At 40.4% G+C, this 16,576-nt stretch overlaps 2 protein-coding genes across 2 annotated transcripts; one reads left to right on the plus strand and one right to left on the minus strand.

The window, feature by feature from the left end:
• Positions 1–3,722: 3,722 nt before the first annotated feature.
• LOC131697797 (cis-aconitate decarboxylase-like) lies at positions 3,723–7,708 on the minus strand. The gene is made up of 6 exons (XM_058989213.1): positions 7,583–7,708; positions 7,344–7,404; positions 6,953–7,140; positions 6,600–6,692; positions 5,649–5,854; positions 3,723–5,306 (listed from the first exon to the last, which is right to left on the minus strand). The coding sequence occupies exons 1-6, from the start codon at positions 7,598–7,600 to the stop codon at positions 4,382–4,384; spliced, it is 1,491 nt and encodes a 496-aa protein (XP_058845196.1). The 5' UTR covers positions 7,601–7,708; the 3' UTR covers positions 3,723–4,381.
• A 241-nt stretch (positions 7,709–7,949) lies between these two features.
• LOC117963452 (uncharacterized) lies at positions 7,950–15,602 on the plus strand. Its single transcript, XM_058989212.1, has 11 exons — positions 7,950–7,959; positions 9,498–9,672; positions 10,041–11,507; positions 11,901–11,993; positions 12,125–12,229; positions 12,666–12,775; positions 12,969–13,166; positions 13,304–13,466; positions 14,032–14,197; positions 14,493–14,587; positions 14,689–15,602. Exons 2-11 carry the CDS (start codon positions 9,516–9,518, stop codon positions 14,772–14,774), a joined length of 2,640 nt encoding a protein of 879 aa, XP_058845195.1. The 5' UTR covers positions 7,950–7,959; positions 9,498–9,515; the 3' UTR covers positions 14,775–15,602.
• Positions 15,603–16,576: the final 974 nt, after the last annotated feature.

The raw sequence follows: 16,576 nt of genomic DNA on the forward strand, positions 1-16,576 counted from the left end.
GTACATTGAAATTTTGTTCTGTTTGATATTTTATTTTAAAACACTGAAACTCAAAATCAATTATTGTAAGGTGACATTGGTTTTATGTTGGGAAATATTTTTAAGAAAAATAGAAAACTGAAATATCTTGCTTGCATAAGTATTCAACTCCCACACATTAATATTTGGTAGAGCCACCTTTCGCTGCAATAACAGCTGTAAGTCTTTTGGGGTAAGTATGTACCAGCTTTGCACACAGTGTCGGAGTGATTTTGGCTCATTCTTTTTGGCAGATTTGCTATAGGTTGTTCAGGTTGGTTGGACGACGCTTGTGGACCGCAATTTTCAAATAGTGCCACAGATTCTCAATGGGATTGAGATCAGGACTTTGACTGGGCCACTGTAGGACATTCACCTTTTTGTTCTTTTTTTCCACATGGTCAACAGACTCTTTACTTAAGAAAAAATGTGCATGATGAGGAAAGTCAGCGTGCAACAATCTCTGTCAGTTCAGGAAATGGCAAGGCTATAGAATGGGGATTTTTTTTTTTTTAAATCAGGCACAGATTGTAGCAGGGCAGCACGCATGACATACTAGAAGGGTGTGTGAGGAAATAGTGTAATGGAGAGTCCTGCATACCTTCACTGGGTGGGTGTCCTTCCCCTGAATGCATCTCATCATTTACTCATAAGCTTCCCGAGGCAATGTAACACAATCCCATTTTACTGACAACCTTTTACTATTTACAAGTGTTTTATTTGATAATAAAAAGACAACACCTGAATTTGCTTTAACAGATGAATATCTGCATTACAAATTACACCGTGTAACAATTTTTTTTTTTTTTTTTGTTCCTGGTTAGTAAGTGTTATTTCCTAATTGCTTATGCCTCAAAAGTATAGAAAATGGCTATTATTCCCCACAAACTTTGCTTTTGTGACCAGGGCAGTGATATTTTGAAATGTACCTATTTTCCAGAACATTCCAGATAGATTCAATGCTGAGTAAACTTGGAGTAACTTCTAGAACTTTCTAGGACTTTCCAGTAATATAAATAGTAGTACACATACAGGGGCCTTAAGCCCACCAGTTCAGTTTAGTTCCAGCTGCCTAAGTGGATACATATCTGCATTTTTCTGAGATGGCATCAAGAGGCTGCAAGCATCCGGCAGACGCATTTTGAGACTTCAAAATGGTGGCATTCCTGATGGGTCTCCAAGGCGGTTTTACCAAGTTTCCATGCTATCTTTGCCTTTGGGACAGCAGGGACACCAAGGCGCACTACCACAGGCGGGACTGGCCACAGCGGACCCTTGTTCTCTGTGGGGAGGAACAACGTCAAGTGGGAGCCACTGGTGGACCCCCGGAAGGTGCTGTGCCACCACTGCACATCAAATTTGGCCTTATGAAACAATTTGTCAGAGCTCTAGATAAGGAGTCGGCAGCCTTCAAGTACCTTCAAGACTTCTTCCCTAAGCTGTCTGAGGCAAAGGTCAAAGCCGGTGTCTTCGTCGGACCACAGATAAAGAAGATCCTGGAGTGCAATGAATTCCCCAAGAAGCTCACTAGTAAGGAGAAAGCGGCTTGGAACAGCTTTGTCGCAGTGGTTCGGGGATTCCCGGGGCAATCACAAGGCCGAAAACTATGTGGAGCTGGTTGAGACTCTGGTGAAGAACTACGGCACAATGGGCTGTAGGATGTCCCTCAAAGTCCATATCCTTGATGCTCATCTTGAGAAATTCAAGGAGAACATGGGAGCGTACTCGGAGGAGCAAGGCGAGCGCTTCCACCAGGATATACTGGACTTTGAACGCCGCTACCAAGGACAGTATAACGAGAACATGATGGGAGACTACATTTGGGGGCTGATTCGTGAAAGTGATTTACAGTATAATCGTAAATCTCGACTTCTACTCACTTCTAAATCTTTTGTAGTCATTTTTGTATTACTTTAATATAAATACATGTTAATTTGGATTCATATGTTGTTTTTTTCTGACTTTATGTGAACGAAAAGATACAAATTCGCCTGTTTTCTCATTGGAAATAGGTAAATTTCAAAATATCACTCCTGGTCACAAAAGCAAAGTTTGTGGGGAATAATAGCCATTTTCTATACTTTTGAGGCATAAGCAATTAGGAAATAACACTTACTACCCAGGAACAAAAATTGTGTTACATAGTGTTATCTAAGAGGGGCGTCTAGTTTGTGAAGTGCATAAAATTTAAAGGAAACAAAAACTAAAATAAGTAAATAAATAACACATTGATGAAGCAAAATGAAAGAAAAGGAAGAATGACAAATAAACACCAGTGTAATGAAGAGGTGAAAATGAGAGAAAGGGGGGTAAGGGAAATGTCTCTGGGGATATTTTTGTTTGTTTGTTTTCCAAATGGTTAACAAACTCTTTACTTAAGAAAAAATGAGCACCACTGTTGGTCCAGTTCAGGAAATGGCAAGGGTCTAGAAAGGGGATTTTTAAATGAGGCACAGATTGTAGCAGGGCAGCACGTATGTCATACTAGAAGGGTGTTTGAGGAAATACTGTAAAGGAAGAGTAATGGAGAGTCCTGCATACCTTCACTGGGTGGGTGTCCTTCCCCTGAATGCATCTCATCATTTACATATACAGTGCCTTGCAAAAGTATTCAGACCCATGACCAATTCTCTCATATTACTGAATTACAAATGGTACATTGAAATTTTGTTCTGTTTGATATTTTATTTTAAAACACTGAAACTCAAAATCAATTATTGTAAGGTGACATTGGTTTTATGTTGGGAAATATTTTTAAGAAAAATAAAAAACTGAAATATCTTGCTTGCATAAGTATTCAACCCCAACACATTAATATTTGGTAGAGCCACCTTTCGCTGCAATAACAGCTTTAAGTCTTTTGGGGTAAGTATGTACCAGCTTTGCACACAGTGTCGGAGTGATTTTGGCTCATTCTTCTTGGCAGAAGAAAGCCAACAAAAAACACTGCTCACAGAGCCAAATAAACACAAATACCTCCACCAAAGAAGTACCAATTGTCTCTTTTCTTTTGATACTTTCTCCTTCGCTTACTTGCTTGCTTAGTAGCTCGCTCACGCTCCTCCTTCCTGCGCACCCACCCAGGTCAGCAAATGCTGCGGGTTTTTATAGATGTGGTCATCTCCGGATTAGCAAACACTTAATCAATCTGGAGATGACGAGTTTGCACGAGTTTATGGGGGTGGGTTTTTAACATTAACAAACATTCACCCGTTCTAAATCAACACAAACAATACATTTAAATCATACAATAATAACATCATTTGTTGCTGAATGCATGTCAATGCATACCCTGCATTCGTCTGTTTCACCCGCTAGACACAAATTACAGCACCAGCTCAATTGGAGCTCCAACTCTTAGCTAATCAACCTCTATCCCTCAGGGATAAACCACACCCGGAATTGGGGAGATTTCTGGGGAGATAACTATTTTGTTAGGTGAGGAAAGACTTATTTGGGGAAGTTTGACAGGTTATTTACATTCCCAGATGATTCTAGGTTAGGTAGAAGCTGGCTGCAAACACTAATATTAAAAATGATCCCATAAGTTTACAGAAAAGTTCATTTGAAGTTTAAAATGTTATTATTTTTGGTTAGGACATTTCTCATTGTAGTCTCACACTGCAGTTTGTCTATTGATGTAATTTGAAGGAGAGGAAAGTAAATATACCCTTGCATGAGCAATTGATTTCAAAAGAGAACACTTCATTTTACCAATTTATTATCTGCAGTATATACAATACATTTATATCACTTAACAATGAAATTACTGTATTATTGTACACCTTAAACACTGTAAACTAATAATCTTTTTCAATTAAATAAAATATAAACACCAAAACAATTACAATTGTTTCATTTGTATTATATTTGCACACTTGGGGCATTACACTGATTTCACATTTGATGATTGAATTGATTGAATTGACAGATGATATCTTCCAAACTAGTGACCTGTTACACAAATCAACAGTATTGCAATCCCGATACAAAAGTCTGAAATTACACACAATAAATCTTTGTAAAAGATCAAATAAAATAACAAGAATTCAATAAATAGGGCAATAGTGAGATTCACAGTGCTATCAGAATTGAGAGTATATACATTGCATAATCCATGTGAACTGTGCTTTACTTACAATTGAGTATGACTGGCAAATAATCACTAAAATTCTGCACTATATAACAACAACAACAACAACAACAACAACAACAACAACAACAACAACAACAACAACAACAACAACAACAATAATAATAATAATACAGTAAAACAAAACACAAATGGCATGAAGATCGTTTCCCCAATCATTTCATATTGTTTTCTTCAAGTGTACGTCATCAAAGGATGTCATGAAGCCCTTCACTCCAGGTGCATGGTGAGGTGGGAGCAGTCCTGCATGTCTTCTATGTTCTCCACAGCATCAATGATGGCCTCCACTCTCTCTCCTGGCAGGACTGCCCCAGCGTTGGCCCGGAACTTTTTCAGCAGACTGTCACGACTCAGTGGCTTCCTCCAGTGTCCATAAAAGGTGTCGCAACGACCCTTCAACACATCGCCAGTTGTGAGGGTCACCAGCACCTCTGCGTACATCTTATTGAAATTGGCAGGGTTGTCCTGGGGGTGCTCGACCTGTACTCTGCTCAGGAGGCTGAGCAGCTCAGGACGGTCCAGGAAGGCTGGGCTGAAGGATTGTACACTGACCTCGCCGTCCAGCAGAGCAGTGCAGGCGTTGAACTGGAAGGAGTGTCGGGCCTGGTGCTCGGATTCAGGGAAGGGCCGGTTGATATATTTGGAGAGGGGGATTCTCAGTAGGATGTTCTGGATCATAGAGGGGTGGAACCCCCCTACGGTGTTGACCAAAAGCTCCCGTGCTGAGCATGCTGCGTCTGCCACCCAGTGCATCCCCAGGTGTGCAGGGAAGCGCTTGAAGGCTATGTCCTGGTCCTCCAGCAGGAAGCGGGGATCCTGTTCCACCGGGGAGGGCAGAGCCTGAGGCAGGTAGTCGTTGTAGAAGGCACTAAAGCCAGCGCAGCCTGGGGTCGAGTCCAGGATCAGTGTGCTGGCCTCCAGGCCCCGGGATGCCAGCAGTGCCGCCTCCAGACCAAGTCGGGCTGCGTTCCCAATATGAAGAGGCTTGGATTGAGTGGCAGCGTTGGCCATGGGAGCCCCTGCCAGCGAGGCAGCAATCGCCAAGGCGTTTGAGCACTGCGAGCGATCCAGGGAGAGCAGACGGGAGCAGGCAGCAGCACTACCCAGAGGGCCCACTACAGTCGGGGGATGGAACCTGAAGGGAGAAACACTGGCATGACCATCCTGGTAACTGAGAGAGTATTTTACATTATATATGCTTTTAATGGTTTTAAAATTCTGATTTAAAAACAACCTCGGGTAGACAAACGTTTCTTATCATGCCTTCTAAAAAAACATGTTATTTTGCTAGGAAAGTGTAATAATTTCCAATAAAAACAACATAATCACTGTGAGGCTAAAAAACCACTGAAAAACAGATTAAGATTTGCTTTCAAATTCAAACACGGTCTCATTCATGCTGGAAGAATATTGGCACACTTCCTTCTTGGCAGCACTACAGTATTGTGCCAAGTTTGTTCGGCAGCAGTCTCCTCACCTGTTGGGGATGTTTTGGGCTTCGTTGGAGAACCTCATGAGCCGACCCTGAATCTCAATGCCCACGTTGAAGGCTAGCAGGAGGTCCATCCCACTGGGCTTGGCGTTGCCAGGTAACATCTCAGCAATAGCGAGCAGGGCAGGAAGGACTGCCCCTGAGGGGTGGGTGGCTGGGTGCCAGGTATCATCGAAATCCATTGAATGGACCTGCAAAGAAGAACGTGCGGGCACAGTAAGCACCTGGTACAGTGTGATCTCCACTGACATTCCTGATTGTGAGGAAGCCTGGCAGTGCCCCATCTTTCTACAAAAGAAACCTCAAGGACATGAATACAAACCTGAGCTTTCACTTTTCAAAAAAAAAACAAAAAAACAACAGGATAAATGGAATGTGTCCTGAATACAGTCACTCCCTGATGGGCAAATATCCAGTATAATGAACAAATTAAATTATTTAAGTATTATATTTAAACAATTAAGGCATTACATTGGTTTTTAATTTTCTGCATTATGAAAATGTTTAGCCTCAGATCTCAGAAGTTTTTCTCCTTTGACTTTCTCATAGAACTACTCCTTAATCATCTGTTAAGTAACCTGTAAAGTGCTCTTGTTTGCTTTTCTCAAACAATTACTTAAAACTTGAGATAAAACAAACGTTTAAACTATTTTATGTTGAAATAATAACACATCATCTCTTACAAGATCTACTGATTTGTGTATGTACTGTATATACTAACATTTTGGAATGCTGTATTTCAAGAGGTGTTTTCACGGAAATTAGTTGCAGGCAGTGTAATGAGGAAATGACCAGCCACAGACATGAGCTGCAGAGCTCGTCAGCTGCTAGAATGTGCTCATTTCATGGACTACATTTTTACAATTTGAAAGGGCTGAGCACTGTGTAAACAAACCTGACATTAAAATATGCCAGCCAACAAATACACTGACTTACCGCAACTCCATTGACAAAGGCTGCCAGACTTGGAGAGAGTCTTGTGTGCCTTCGACCAAAGACTGAACTGATGTAATCTGGAGCATACATTTGCTGCAAAGAGAGTTAATCACAGATCATTATAGGGTCTCAATGTTCTTTTAGATGGAAACAAGCAAGTTAAATTCTTGATTATCATCACCCTGGTTTGACAATGCAAACCTCAACTGGAACGGTGACTGTTCAAAGAAACTTTTCAAAAATGGGGTAAGTACTGAAGGAATGGTTGATATTAAAATTGTACAGCCAGGGCCCACTTCTTTGGCCATCATTTTAGGACCATAGCCCAGTGTAAGCCTCAGCTGAAGGATTACCTGGCAGTGCTGCAGAGCCAGCTCAAAGACATGGGAGCTGCTTCCCAGCAGCCCCACCCCGATGCTGTCCAGGATCATCCTCTTACTGCGGTGCAGCACAGTGTCTGACAGCTGGCCTGGGTGCACCAAGTGGATGAACCCTCCAAAACTGCTGGTGATTGTCTCCTCTGGGGCAGGTCTTTCTTGCACTGCAGGACAACAAACAGCAGATCAGTCTCTGCCTGTGCTTCACTTTAGTATTCAGAGCATCAACTCTACAATAATGCACTAAAATAACAACACTTAAAGACAACTGGGTCCATTGAATTGGTGATGGTATGAAATCCTTAAAATTAACGTTATTTACACAGTTTTTTTTTTTTTATTAAATAGCTTTTTAAAAAATGGTTACCTTCAACTGCAGATTTATGTAGAAGTCGCAGGCAGGAAAAGTGCCTTGAGGTTCTCTGAAACTAATTTAAAAAGGGAAAAAAATGAAATAAAATCAATATGATATATGACAGAAAATACTACTACGACTACTATGACTACTAATACTACTACTACTACTACTACTAATAATAATAATAATAATAATAAAATAAAAAATAAAAATGCATACATTTCTAAGAGTTTCAGCGCAATAATTACCTTGAGTGCTGAGAGCATGATGGTGTTCAGTAGATTGCTGTGTACAACAAAGTTCTGTCACTGAGCTGATATTTTGCTGTGGTTCCATCCTCTCTTTATATTCTTTCATACCTGGATGCTGATCGTCCTCCAGGTTCCAAAACCCCTCCTTCTTTTAGTGAAACTATTCAACTAATTGGGGGGATTTTTCTAATTTGACCAGGAAATGGGTTATGTATTGACCAAGAAGTGGTCTGGAATGTTGGGGAATAACCCTCTTTCTGTTCTGGGAGGACACTTACTGAGAACTTGGCACTGGGAGACTCCTCCCCTGCTTGAGAGAGAGGTTCTATAAAAAATAAACTCTCACCTCCTAAAGTTCACACCTTGTTGGCCAGGTACTGTAATACCAATCTTGTTTCATATTTTTACAGTTAGACAAATGCTTGTTTGATTATATAGAAAATATTTAAATGTATTTGTTTAATGTAAATTATGTTATATAGTGTGTGATCATTTTTTGTATTATTAAAAATACCAACTGTATTTTAGTTAACTAGTAGAAATGTAGATTATTATAAAACATATATATCAAATACTGCATGCATTTGGGGCGCCCATCCTCATGAGTGTGTTAATAATTATTATCACATACCATACAGTATATAATAAAGGAAACACAAAGACTGCGCAGAATATTTCCTTTACAAACACTAAAGATAAATAGATCAAAATGGCAAACTTTTTCATAAACCAGTATAATTAATGTATTACGTTTTTACGTGAACAAACAGTTAAGTTTACAAAGTATATATACAGTGTGGGTAATATATTTCATTAAAAAAAAAAAGATATATATCATTATAATCATTTGCATTCATAGAATATCTACATGGTTATCTGACATATGCTTTCATTAGTCACCATACTATATTGAACTATACTGTACTGAACAAGTATGCTTAAGACTTAAATAAAATGCCTCTGTCATAAACTGGCACTGTGGAAAATAGGTTGTGTTTTTGAAAAGACCACTTAGTTCAGTTTACTACTGACACAGATTATATTACCCACAATTTAATAAAAACATGTATTTATTCATTTATTTATTTGTTTGTTTGTTTGTTTATTTATGTAGTTTGTGTATATGTATATACAAATAATGGGGTGGATATCCCTTTTTTTCTCTTAGTACATGGTTATGCAGTTTCATTTGTATGCTTTATGGTGCATTAAGTTGGTACTGGTATTGCTAACTGTTCCTTGGCTGGCAGGCAGACAGATCACTGATAGCTAGATTCAGGAATTTCCTCATGCATGTCGACACTCCTGGGTGTTTTGTTCAAGCCTTTTCTTCTTTTTCAATAGCATTGTGTATCAGTCATGCTTGTTTAAGGAAGTAGTTTGACTCTGATTTTGCGATCAGCTGTTCAGTGTTTACCATATAAATCAGTCAGATGTGCATATGAACTCCAAATCACTTTAAAGGAAAAGCAGACAATAAACATTTTGGTGTATCCATTTAAATTGTTTATCTGGGCAGTACCAGATATCTAAATGGAACAACATTACTGAAATGCCAGTTTCTCGGGTTTGTTGTTGCTGAAAGATGCTGAGCTCCAGTCGAGCTGACAGGCTGTGATTGGCTGATTTGGCAGTTGTGGGTACAGACTGGTTGCTTTCATCGCTACAAAGTATTGATTGGCTGTTTGTGGTGGATAATACAATAAATGTGTACCAATTGTGTCTTTGTTTGGTATTTGCTGTCCAATAGAACTAAGCTTTCATTACGGCAAGTCAAAATGAAAAGCCGGCTCTTGCACTGATTGATTTTAAGTTTGATTCACAGTTGATGCTGTGACGTTCCAGTGGGCACCGTCTCATAGAAGCCTGCTAGAGTTGGCTGAGTGTACTCAATTGTTTTCTAATTTGACAGAGTTTTGACGTTAAGAAGATGGCGAGTGCAGATGAATTTGCGGCCATGTTCTATGGAGAGCCGGGGGTCCTGGGCCTCCTGGCCAATGGAATCAGTGCTTTCCTCGTTCTTCTGCAGAACTTCAACGGAGCACAGACTGGTGTACCATCCCAGGGAGTGGAGCACATTCTGGCTGGTAAAAACACAATCTATCTGTGTCTTAGGCAAAAAAGGATTCCATGTTCTCTAAACACCAATTCATCCTGTACTGATCTCTTCTATGATATTTAAGATGTTTCTTAATATTGTATTACTCTTATATGCTTCAATACAGTCTTACAGACCATGGGTGTAAGGCTGAGGTGCAGCAAATAAAGTTGGTATTCTATTAGAAAAACAATATGAACATACAGTGACCCTGTATGCTAATTTTTTAAAAAAGAAAAGAAAGATCTTCAGCACAACAATAGTTGGACCTGTAATAGCACAGCTGATAATTACTTTGAAGTTTGTTTGTTAGGTGACCTTGCTGGACTCTGACTTCTACCTATCTACATTTCACAGGTGTTCAACTGATTCTGATTGGGGGGGTAACTCAGCTGTTGGCTGGGCTCCTATCCTTCCGGAAGTATGATCACTTAAGTGGGACAGCCTTCATCGCATTTGCTGCTCTCTGGGGCAGTTATGGGTCTACCCGTATAGTCCTGGGTGCCTTTCCACCCTCTATTAACAGCACCAACATCACTGACCAGCTATATCCAGCCAACAGCACTTTTCCAAATACAGAATTGGCTACTCCACCAATCGGTCAGTCTGCTATAGCAGGGTTAATCGCTTACATTTCCATCTCATTTATCCTGTCCTTCTGCTCTGCCACTGTAAACTACATCATGCCTTTTGTCTTTGGGGCCATCACCTTGACGCTGATCTTTGAGGCAGTGGGGCTTGTCGGGGGGTGGGCTCTAGTGGTCTCCGGGGTCCTAGAGCTGGTGATCCTCATGTGTGGGCTTTATGGAGCGGCAGCCTTGCTCCTGAAAGGTGTCACGCAACGTTACATCCTCAAGGGCTTTGGGACCCCCCTTTTTGACGTGCTGCTCCTGGGGACGGCCAATAACAGCAACTCCCAAAAAATAGGGGAAGAAAAGAAGAAGAACACCCAATATGCTGAACCCATGGCACTGGGCTACCTGTGCGACACAATCTCTCCTTTCATCTTTGCCTTCTTCTGCTTTGGCTACCTACCTTCCTTCTTTGTGGGCACTATTTGGGTCACTATCAACGCTTTCTCCCAGCTTTTCTCCAGTTACTATGCCTACCTCCGAAAAGACGTCTACCACACAACCAAGTTTTGTCTGCACAGCACCTACTGGCTGGTGAAATCATGGGAGGAGTTTGTGCTGTCAGTTCTCATCGACAGAGAGGGAGCGGTCAGCGGGCGAGAAAGGATGGTTGGTGACTGGTTCTTCCTAGCGACCGCCATTGTTCTCTGCTTGATGTCACTCAACATGGATGTGCTAGAGGTGGCCCATAACTTGCTATTCCTCCTGCTCACGGTATCCACAATCTCCCAGATCCCACTGGGGGGCTACTACATCTTCTTTGGGGTGATCTGCAGCTTGTTCACAGCCCTGTCTCTCTACGGTACCTTTGCCCGACTCATCAATTCCATAGGGGAGAAGACCTTGATCCCTGTTGGGGTGCAGCCACTATCCACAGAGAAGCTCCAGGATGTCCTGGGACTCATCAAACGGTGCTGGGTGAAACCCCAAGACCTCCCTCGCAGCACCGTTACACAGCTACCTGATGCCCTTTTCTACGTGACCAATGGCATAGCTGCCCTCTCTGCCATCCACAGCCAGGACGTGCACCCCACCTTCCTCCATCTCACCATGCCCTGGGTACTGATCCCTGGAGCAATCATCCAGGTTTACGTGAGCCGACTGGGCATCCAGAAGGGAAGGCGCTTTGGGCCCATTATCCCATCCTGCTATGCTGCCATCTGGGCTACCTGGACCTGGTATCGGTTTGCAGGTATGTTTTAATAAGGGGAAAAGGCAATGCCAGTTGTCTTTTTAAGTAAATTCACATGATAACTTTACAGTGATCGACCAATTTGTTATAATAAACCCCTGTAGTAGGCAACAGTCATGTCAGTGGAAGTGCAACCTGTTTTAATTAAATAAAGTGGTTGAGGAAGTATATAGGTGTTGAAAGTAATAAATAAAAGATGTGTGTCCCTGTTGTAAAAAAGAGTAGCTCTGTTTGACTGCACACATGATATAAGGATTCTAGAACAAGCTAAACACTTTCTATTTGTGAAATCCCCCTGAGGATGTCCATGACTGTCCTGCACCTAATTCATGATTTTCTTAGTTGGGAATGTCTTGCTTTTAAAATTAGTAAAATAATGTCTTTATTTTGTAGGTGTGTTACTTGGCATTTCTACTGATTTTGCTGGTGGATTCACAGCTGGGGCTGTAGCATTCTTGGTACTTAATGGCTTCCTAATGCTTATAGGTAAGTAATTTTAATGGAATTGGATCTTCGTCTAACATTTAGGGGTTTGTTTAGTTGGAGTGAAAAGTGTCAGAGTAAATGGATGGAAAATATTAATGTGTGTTGCTGTGTGTTTTCCTCTCTTTCTCAAGGTGCCTATGTAAATGTTGTGCTGCTGTTGCTGACTCTTGTCATGGAGGTGATTGTGGTGTGTTTCCTGCTCTCCACACTGGGCAGACTGCCTTACCAACTGGAAAGTAAGAGTCTCCCCTTCTCCTTCCCCAAAGTCAAACCTGGAGCAAAGATTAACAGCAACTTGTTATTTAAACAATTTGAATTAGGAAGGTAGACATCTATCACCCGAACACCATACATAATGGCTAATAATTTATCCTTAATGAAAACATATTCTGTGTTTGGATTGGCAATCAAACGGGTTAAGTTCTTGACTAAATGTTTTCCTTAGACTAGAGTATTCATCTTTGGCTTTTGATTGAACTGAACTCAACAGATCCTAGACTTTTGGCTCACCCACAGTTCACGCATGGCAATCTCTCCTGTTTCTCCCCAATGTTACCATTGTTGGGTCTGTTTTGTTACACACATGCACTACCTCTATGGAGCCTGCCTGTAGACTCCAGTACATTTTCTTTCCAAGGATGGTGATAAAACTAAGTTGGTTTTCCATTACAGTTGCGATGCTGGCCATCTTCTCTTTGATCTGTTTGTATGGTACTCTGGCCTCCCTTGCAAATTCCATCTTCAGAAAGGAGCTGCTGCCTCTCGGGCCCCCATTGCTGAAGGTAAAGTTGTCATCCAGCTATATCGGAATTAGTTTTAAAATAATGTTTTTTTTTCAAAATAATAAAGATTTTTAATAGATCCTTAAACTAAGGTATGTCCACGAAGCCTTTGAATTCCCAGTGGTCATTACAAAAGTGCTGAAGTGGATTGTTGTAGATTTGAGCATGCTTTTAAATGCACTCTTTCTTATAGGCTACACAGGAAAAAGCTGACAAAACTCCCCCTCCTCCTCCTTGTTCCATCGCCACCTCAAGAAAGACCAGTGGGCTGCTGAGCATCTCAAAACTCCTGGATGCTGGTGGGGTCTGTGGTATTCCCACTGATACTGTGTACGCATTGGCAGCATCCTGCAAACACCCACAGGCTATAGAGAAGATCTACAATATCAAGGTATGGACTGGCGTATTTATGTGTTTGTTTGTCTGTGCTGTACAAAATAAGCACTCAAGAGTTATTTTGCATGGAGGCAGGAGTAGAGTCACTTTCCAGAGCCATGCTCTCAGCTCACACTTCTGTCCCTCTTTCAGGATCGCCCACAGGAGAAGCCCATCTGTATCTGCATCTCCAACTTGGAGCAGCTGTCAACTGCCAAGCCCCCCTTCAGCCCCCTGCTCTGGGAGTTCATGAGGAACGTCTACCCAGGAGGCATCAGCTGCATTGTCAAGAAGGGCGAGTGGCTCAATAGGCTAGGTGAGTTCAGACAGGCTCTTCCATCTAAAGGAAATGATCCCTGCCACCGTACAGGCAGTTAGGTCAGCTACCGTTTGTATGTATATAGGATTTTACACAGTACGTTTTTGTTATTTAGTTGTATTACTGATATTACTGGCAAATGGAAAAAAAACTTAAGTGTAATATGAACTATTTAAACACCTGTTAATTTAATGAAACTACTTTAAAACTCCTGTTGAAAGTTTAGTTGTATGTTTCTAGTTTTGTAACATTAATAGATGTTTTTGTCCTTCCAAAAATTGGAATGTATAATTTAGAGAAAAAAGCGAGGTCTGTGTTTCAAATCCTGGCAGTCACTGCATTGGTCTAATAGTTTATGGGTGTTATGGCAATTTCTGTGTAAAACCACAGGTGACTTCACTCTCCCTTTTATAGCACTGCTACATCTGTTGACTCTTTTACTCATATGGAAGGCTATCATTTGTTTCCTTTAAGAAAATCCAAAAACCTGTGTGAGTTTAGTTTGTAAGAGAGGCTCTGTCCAAAGACCCACGCTCACAGCCTTCTCTTGGTTCTGGTTTAGGAGTCGGGGCAGCCTATAACAGAGTGGGGACTAAAGAAAGCATCATGATCAGAGTCCCTGACCACACAGTGACCGCCCATCTGTGCAATATGACTGGACCACTGGCCATCACTTCAGCCAATCCAAGTGGAGAGCCTGATAGCACACACCATGACATGGTGATAACGTAAGTATTTGTGCTGTATGCTAATGACCAGGTGACAGCCACAACAGCAGCCGTTAAGGAAGATTCATTTCTATTCTAATTGTTAGATACTATATTCATGGCAGTGTGAGGTTGGTCCTAATTATCGAGCGTCTACTGGGTACTAATGGGAAAAAAGTGTTGTATCATGGATACATAATATTGCATGTTAGAATAATATTTACCTGCATTAAAGGACCTACTGGGCTAGTGTAGGAAAGCTAATATTTTGTAGTCACTGTTATAAATGCTATAATTTCCTTTTTGTTTCCCACAGGCGTCTCGGGCACAAAATCAGTGGGGTTCTGTGTGACGGAGAATCAAATGAAGCGGTCGGTTCCACTGTGGTCAACTGTTTGAAGATAGATGAAGGTATTTCCTTGATATTTTTCCTGTTCCCTTTTGTTTAAGGCAGCCTGGACTGAGAGCTTTTTTTACTGAACACTGTTACTCAGTTTTATTTTCTCTTTCAGGTACAATCACTATTATACGAGAAGGCTGTTTTCCTGCTGCCCAAGTTAGACACATTTTTGAAAAAGTCAAAAATTCCATGGAGTAAAGACAAGGAACACTCACTACAAATAACAGTAACGTAGTGAATCACTTCTCAGGATGTGAGAAGTGTACTAGCTGGTGAAAATGTGAGCAGTGATCTTCAATTAGAACTGAGATGATGTAGTGACATCACTAGGATAATAAATTATTATTATAGTATTTATAATTATAAAAACTGTGCCATTTAATTTATTCTTAAACTTGTTTCTGTGAAGACTGGCAACATTTACTCCTGAAATGAAGATTTCAAATTTTACAGTCCACATTTGTGAATAATGTATATAGTAATAAAGTATAAATAAACATTTTGTGTGTGCATATATTGAAAACACTTTGATGGTAAATTATAATACAATTTGTGTATGCTATGTACTTTATGTAATTATATTTGTTATAGGTTTGTATTTATAAACTAATAAAACAAATCAAATAATTTGGTGAATCTTACCCCTGAATGCTATTTGCTATGATTGTCTCAAAATCCTGGATATAAAAGAACTGGTCAAGCAATTAAATGCATAGTATAGGCATTTGAAAAACATGGCCAAGTGTTAAAAATTATATTTGTCCGGGGTGACATTTCTGTTTTGTATCTGCTGTGAATTTCCTTCCTTAAACATGTACTGTTTTATTTCATAAGACATTTTTAATACTGTGTATATATGTATATAGATATTTTTTTATACTATGTCTAGGAAGAAGTGACTGGATTTTGAATCTGTAATTAATCCTCGTTAAAACTGTATAAACTGTTCAATGTCTTATAATTACAACATGTATTCTGTGATTGTCCTTATCAATGACCATCAATAAAGTATAATTAAGACTCAAATGACTAATACTTGAAACTTAACAAGATTACATTTATTTAATTTCCAAAGCACAACTTAAACTTCCATTACATTTAGTTGCAGCATCCAACAGCAGATTTAAGATAATGGCCAGGTTACCTGTTTTCTGCTGGGAGGTGATGGTATATGACTCCTTCACATGGTGGATAGGAGATCTGGAGATGTTGGAATCATCTTGGGATGTCTCACTACCCTTATATCTATACTGAAAACATGTTTAAAAATAAGATGAGGCCCCTTAACTATTTCCTTTTAGCTTTTCTCATGAAACTGGTCATAAACCAATTTCTGTCAAACAAGTCAATATGTTTATGTCCCAGCCATCACCTTACAATATATACCATAGGTTAACTATCGGTCAGTGCATATATATTCTCCTGCCAAAGCTTGATATAATACATCTGCCGAAGCCTGAACGCATCTTTGGTACACTCAGGCATTTCCCCTTGACATTTTTACTTTCTATACATAGTTCACTGAGGACATAATTAAAACTCCCTCTGTGTTGTCTGGATTTGAGACTTGAGTTTTACAGCAACTCAGACTTTCTTAATTGGTTAAACTCAAATCTGTCTCTTCTCAGTCAATTACACAGTACAGCAGTCTAGTCCAGTACAGCTCCAAATTATGCTGTATTGCTAAGCAGGCGCGCAGCTTGATAAAAGGAAAGTAATTCTGAATTCAGCTGTTTAATTTAGGTTTGGAACATACTAAATACAAACAAAAAGGTTTGGGATGAAACCTGAACTAGGATCGGTACAGTGATATCTTTCACTATTAAAAGTTAGAAGTATCAAACCCCTGAGAAGTACAGCCCAACCCCATCACCGCATGACCCAGTACATCACAACCCCACCACTGCGTGACCCAATACAGCGAGACACCTTTACAGCGACAGACCTCCATCATGAGCCCCGTTACACCGCATCACTGCGCACAACTTTGTAGCTATACT

The sequence above is a fragment of the Acipenser ruthenus genome, chromosome 16 (genome assembly GCF_902713425.1).
Source record: "Acipenser ruthenus chromosome 16, fAciRut3.2 maternal haplotype, whole genome shotgun sequence".
Taxonomy (NCBI): Eukaryota; Metazoa; Chordata; class Actinopteri; order Acipenseriformes; family Acipenseridae; genus Acipenser; species Acipenser ruthenus.